General features: G+C 45.5%; 1 protein-coding gene across 1 annotated transcript in view; it reads left to right on the top strand.

The window, feature by feature from the left end:
- Positions 1 to 516: 516 nt before the first annotated feature.
- prox3 (prospero homeobox 3) overlaps positions 517 to 6,596 on the top strand; it is a 12,098-nt gene continuing 6,018 nt past the window's right edge. The window contains 7 exon segments of the mRNA XM_035675287.1: positions 517 to 874; positions 2,998 to 3,090; positions 3,876 to 5,395; positions 5,398 to 5,466; positions 5,468 to 5,722; positions 5,763 to 5,768; positions 5,849 to 5,956. Of these exon segments, the coding sequence (XP_035531180.1) occupies positions 3,878 to 5,395; positions 5,398 to 5,466; positions 5,468 to 5,722; positions 5,763 to 5,768; positions 5,849 to 5,956 (1,956 nt within the window). The 5' untranslated portion in view covers positions 517 to 874; positions 2,998 to 3,090; positions 3,876 to 3,877.

Below are 6,596 nucleotides of genomic sequence, written 5' to 3'. Positions count from 1 at the left end.
GGGAAATATGCTTAATTTTTAAGGTTGCGGCTTGCCCAAGCTCTTCAAAAGCTATGTTGAATGCTGGGTGGCAAGCACAACATAGTCACTTATCAATATAATCTTTTACACGTTAGGTTGGATTAGGTTTACTCTAATTCTGGATATATTTGGTTTATCCTGAGTTTGAATAAAAAAAAAACTGAAATGATAAGAAACTGCATGAAGATAATTGGTTTCTGGGCTCAGTTTCAAAGAAGATTCCTGTGGTGAGATAAAACTGTTAATGCATTTTTGGCCTTTAAAAGTCCTCTTCAATCTTTGTCTTCTTCCCATGTAAACAACATATGTGTGGAGAACTGCAACAAACTGTTGCGATCATGAATTATCAGAAAGGTAGTTGCATTCATTTGAAATCAGGTAGCATTACTTCTGACTATTTAAATCAGCGTGTGTGTGTGTGTGTGTGTGCGCACGTACTGGGGGTCATGCCAACATGGGAGGGACCGGACCGTCAAGTGGCCAGCTCTCGAGCCCGCCCGCCCACCGCGCGCCACTCCACACCGGGAGCAGCGCGTGAGGATGATGCCAGCCAGAGATAGATGGATTGGCGAGGGAGGAAAAAAACCTGCACAGTGACACAACTAGAGTAAAGAGGAGGCGGTTGTTGAGTGAGAGTAAAACTGAGAGAGTTACGGAACAAAGGACAAATAAAGAGGAACAGGAAATAGCCGGAGACCCGCTGCTGGCTGGTTCCCATCTGCCCGCACCGATGTCCGAGGCCCGCCCGGTGCCAGCTGAACACAGTCGACCGAGGCAGAGCACACAGGAACGGCCACTGGAGTGGAAAGCTTCGGGGAGCGGACACCGCTGGAGCTCTTCTCTGTGACTGAGAGTGAGTTCATGTTTAAACTTCTAACACAGCTGCATAATGTTTGAAATGTCCTCCGCGTTTAATGAGCTTTGCGCGGGTCAGTGTCTGCTCTGCTGGCCTCTCTCTGTGTGTTTATTTGTGCTTTCATACTGCGACATTAGTCCACCGCTGCCAATTAGTCACAGGACGCACCGCGGGCGCGCGCATACAACACGCAAACTGACTGACAGCTCGTGCGTCAGAACGGAGCAAAGCGGATTCCTCTCGCGTGGCAGAACCGGCAGATGTTTCCACGCGGAGGCTTCAAACATGATATCAATTATTCAAAGTGACGTTATTTCTACCGGCGGAGATATGGAAATGAAACAGCAGATAGGAAAAGTTTAAAAAAAAAACTATTTCAAATAAAACTATACATAGATAACCTGTGTAGGTATGATAAAAACAAATAATTGATCCAAGTAATGTTGCTTCTTAATTAAAAGGAAGGAAATACTGTATAGTATTTTAGATGAACACACAGAAATATAAATGGCAACTGTTTGTATGCAAATAGGCCTGTAAGCCAAATATTTGAGACAGACAGGTGCACTGTTGGCCTGTGTGATTTAGTTTTTTAAGGTAATGTAAGCAAATGATATTGACACATTCAGATTAAAATGTCCAAATAGATTTTACTGACATACATTATCTAACACCAGTGAGTTGTGTGTGCTTTGTTCAGTGTGTGTTTCCTCTCTTGTCAGTTTAGCCAGTGACAGCTACAGCAGTCCAAGAGTACCATTCTTAAGTCTAATCTGGTGGTTAATAGCTTTCATTTTCATTGCTCAGTGTTCATATTTTGTGCAGCTTTCCGCTGGCTTTGAAAAGCTAATCTGTCCCTGATATAAGCGCATTGGCTGGTTTGCCATCTGGGCTGTATTATAGTAGAGAAGCCAGGGCATTTGAATAATTGATATTTAGCTATTTATAGGTGGATTATTCTCTTCATGTTGCACCAGGGGACCTATGCACTGGTCTATCTGTCTATCTATCTATCTATCTATCTATCTATCTATCTATCTATCTATCTATCTATCTATCTATCTACGCAATCACTTTTAATTCTGACCACTGACTATCAAGTAGCTCAGTCGGCCTAAAATTTCAAATACTGTGTATTTTCACATTTTCTGTATTTTTGTCCACCTACTGCACCTCTTTTAGTCTGTCCCTACATCTGTCCATTTATCATCCATCCGTCTTTCTGTTCGGCGAGTGGTAGTGTATCCATCTGAAGTGGATTAGAGGTGTTATCAAAGCTAAGTAGGACGACTGTTCACACACACTCTCGCATATGCACACACACATAGACACATACATACATGCTACTCACTCCATTTCACTCCCCAAGGACCATTGACCATTGTTAGCCCTCTCTCAAGCCTCTTTCGCTTTTGTGTGACTGTGTGTGTGTGTGTGTGTGTGTGTGTTTGACGGTAAACACTCTGATCAAACAGTGCTTAACAAGCTGCCTGAACTGATAACAGAGAGAGGAGAGGAAAAGAGGATGAGAGAGGAATAGAGAGGAAGGAAAAAGGGGGAAAGGGGTGTCGGGAGGGAGAGGAGGTCATAAACTGAAAAAAAAAAAAGCGTGGGGATGTGTGTTTTTGATCTTGATTATGTAGTGAGATGTACTGTTATTCATGAGCCAAGCGTTCGCTCTTCTCAGTTTTACACGCGTTTCCAGGTATTGTAGGGAGGTCATGCAGAATTTGGTTTTTAAAAATGACCCATATTTTCCAGCTATGAAACATATTTTCCAGCAAAAAAAAAAGCCCAGTAATATTTTACCACCGTTTTGTTATTTTGCTCCGTGCCAAAATCCACGTCCTCTCCCTCCATTTTGTCAGTTGTATTTTTAGGATGTTTCTGCTTTCTTCGACAGCACACGGTTGAGAGAAACAGGAAAGATAATGTGGATGATACGTGACAGAGATCATGAGCCAGATGTTAACCTATTGCACCACCAGCACGTAGCCTGGCCCCCAGTCTTTTGACCTGGGTTTTTGGTCAGTTCTGCAGTCTGTTGTTTCCTCCTTTGAAATGGAATTCATCTTCTCTGGTGCTTAACTAACCTTACAACATGTGCTTATATTTTGCAGCTCTATGCAAGGACATTGCAGCTCGTTGTTATTACTATTCAAGTGGAAGTGGCTGTGTCCTGTGATAGGTCGGTGACCTGTTTTGCTGTCCAGGTAAGCAGAAGTTGTGTGAGTCACATCATGAAGTGCATTTATTCATCTGACAACATGGTGCAGTCACGAGTGCCATGCAGAAACATTATTTGGCGATGGATAACATGGCCCTTAAGTGCACTTCAATGGTCAGTTCACTTTAATTCAAAAGAGACATATTTTCTCATTCTTTTGTTGCATCCAGAAGATACTTTTTGTTTTGATTTTTTGCCTTCGATTTTGAGATATCCAACTCTTAGAATTCTTTCTTATACTCCAATACAGTGGAGGTGAATGGAATTAAATTTTTTGTCCCAGCATAGAAATTGAAATGCCATTGAAAGAAATCAAAAGCAGCAACTCTCTTTTTCCTTTTCTGCTGCCAGAACACATTATCGACAGCTTTCATGAGCACTATTTCTTCTGTGTAGAGTGCTTCCAGTAAAAAATGTTCACAACGAGTTCTATGGATTATCAAGAGCCACTGCCATTTTTTAAAATGTAAATTTAAGCCTGGAGTACCACAAAAAAAACCTCATAGACACATGTATGTTAACATCTGGGCAGATAAAACCAAACCTATCTGTACGCCTAGAAATATAGATATAAATGTGAATCTTTGGGTCATTTTTGGTGACCTTAGCCTTTAAGTATACTTAAATCTAGCACCCTTGAACCGGCTAAATCAATGTATTGGTAAATATATGTTTTTGTGGACAAAATCCCACTTTCGCTCTGTTCCACCCTCTTCTTATACAAAACAACAAAAACATCAGCAACAACAGTTATCCTGTCTCTCTCCCCAGTGATGGATTCCCCCACAGATCTTTTCGATGAATCTGCTCCCCAGATACACCCTTTTGCTCCCACTCACGGCTCTACAGATCTCCCTGGAGTTCATCCTCAGCCCAGTGCAGGTCGCCCTCCTCCTGCCTTTAGACCCCCTGGCTTCCCCCTCATTCACCACCTCCTCCAGCCGGGTGGAGCTCCCAGGAGGATTGGTGGCCAACTCAACTCAAACCTGAGCTCACACAGACATGGACTGGAAGACAGAAATTTGGAGGAGGACAGAGCAGAGAGGGATAGGCAGGTGGAGCAAGGGATGGAAGGGGAGGAAGGAGCGACGGAGGGGGAGGACAGCTTGTTGGGGGTTAAGAAGAGACACAGTGACGCCACTCTTGCGGCCGAGTGGAGTCAAGACGTCCTGAAGGTGAAGAGGATGAAGCTGGAGAGCCGACCAAGAGATGGAGAGGCAGAGGAGGGAGGCAGGAGGCGCGAAGGAGGGAGGGAGGGTAAGAGAAGAGAGAGGGAGGAGCTTAAAGAACAGCTGGAGGAGGCAAGAGAGAGACTGCAGGCCCTGCAGGAGAAAGTATGGAGGGCCTTTGGGGAAAAGCACATGGCAGAGGAGGAGAAGAAAAGGAGGCACAGCAGTAGAGGAGGAGGAGATGGAGGAGAAAAAGATATGGGGATGATGGAGGAGGTGGACATTACAGAAGGGATGTACGATGAAGAGGACATTGAGGGTGGAGAGATGGAAAAGGAGACTTTCTCCCTTCTTTCTGTTTCCCCTTTTGACAACTTCCACAAACGGAGAGAAGAGAGGCAAAAAGACAGAGAAGGGAGGATGGAGAGAGGAAGAGAAGGAGGCTTGCACCTGGAGGGCGTGATGGAGGGAGCGGGGTTGTGGTTGGATTGTGGGGGACTAGTAAGGGGAGATTGGCACGGAGGAATAGAAGACGAGGGCGAGGAAGGAGGGCAGAAGTTTGCCCAGGCGCTGAAGCTGGAGTTGGGCAGCGCCGTGGCACGAGTCATTGATCGAGTTCTCCGCCTCTACACCGAGATGACAGATTTCGCTCCTTCCTCTCCTCCTGCCGCCATCTCTTTCCTCCCGTCTGACGCAGGAAACGACGGTGGGAGGGAGAGGGCAGTGTGGATGGGACTGTTGAGAAGAGGGGAGGAGAAAACGAGAGGTAAGGAGGAAAAGACGGGAGGGCAGGATGGAGAAAGAGAGAAGCAGCTCCAAAAAATGAGCAACGGGAGTGCCGTGCCTCCTGGTCAGCCTCACCGCACTGAAGCATCAGATCTGGCCATGCCATTGGCTGTTCAAAGGTCACCTGACATACGAAAAGCCCACCCGCTCCTCGGCCCACCTCTCTCTGCTCACCTGAATCCCTCTCTCTCCCTTCATCACCCTTCTCTACCTCGCCCTCCTCCTCTTTCTCATCCTCCCCTCTTGCCTCCAGCCTCCCAACCCAAGGACCCCTCCTCCTCCTTCCACCCGTCCTCATCCTCCTCCTCTTCTTCCTTCCCCGGCGCCCCCTTCTCCTCCCTCCTCTCTCTCCGTCCGTCCCACCTTCTCCACTCTCCATGCAGCAGCTCTTCTTCACCTCCTGGCACACAACCTAAGCTCACGTCCGCACGTCCCGCTAAGGACTATTTGAGCTGGCGACCCTTTTCTTGGAGTTCTCAGTCTCCACCCCCCGTCTTCACCCTCTTTCCCCAACCGATCTTGCTCGGCCACCTGGACCCTCGTTGCCGCGCCACCGCGTAACGAGCGCAAGACGAGCAGGGAGAGCGAACGGGATGGGGGAACCGGAGGGAGTGAACGGAAGGTGGAGGGATGGACGCGCGGGGCGCGAGACTTCTACTGACAGCTTCGGGGCGAAATATCCTTTTGTCCAGCCAAAGGGGAGGGAGGAATGACCGGAGTTTGGTGTGTGTGTGTGTGTGTGTGTGTGTAAAAGGTCCTATGTATCTCCTTAACTGGCCTCATGTATACACCCAGGAGGGCTTGTCTCCCTGCCATCTGAAGAAAGCCAAGCTCATGTTCTTCTACGCACGCTATCCCAGCTCCAATACACTGAAGACTTACTTCCCTGATGTCAAGGTGTGTGTACCCCATCACGGTGCTGGATCAAGATTTTAATTTAAAGTCATGTTCTACCTTTTATTCTTACAAAGGGCTGGTAATAGATAGCCAGTGCTTGGTTCACTATGCTAGAGTTAAGGGGAGGTATACAGCTATGGCCATTTATAATAGAGCTTGGCAGATATTTTGTTTGTTATAAAATAATGACATATATTCATGTTTTTATGTGAGTGACATTAACTTACAGATTTTTTTTATTGAAAAGGATCATTTAAATTTAGTCTTTAAAGTGTCACGACAAAAATAAACTACAGTTTAACAATATACTATACAGCAGAGTAATTTACTTAAATTAATTGTTTTTTATATGATTAATTGATTATATGCTTTTTAAATCTTCTTCTACAAAGTGACAATTAAGTATAGCTAATGAAAAAAAGAAAATGTAGCCTACTTATTATTAGTACTATTATTTCCTTCTGAAACGTAGTGTGAGTGTAAGTGAAAGTATACAGTAGCATACAGTTTCAATGTTCAAGTAGCTCCGAGTTGTTCCAAACTATGTGATCATCAGCAGTGGTTGAAGGCTGCTGATAAACTGTTTCACATAGTTTGGAGTTCGCTTTCAAGGATCAGGCTGTGATTCAGGATCTGTTTA

Source organism: Morone saxatilis, unplaced genomic scaffold (genome assembly GCF_004916995.1).
Source record: "Morone saxatilis isolate NCDOM2014 unplaced genomic scaffold, NCSU_SB_2.0 Contig4, whole genome shotgun sequence".
In the NCBI taxonomy this organism is placed as follows: Eukaryota; Metazoa; Chordata; class Actinopteri; family Moronidae; genus Morone; species Morone saxatilis.
Note: the sequence above shows the minus strand (reverse complement) of the source record. Positions and strands in the feature narration are given on the sequence as shown.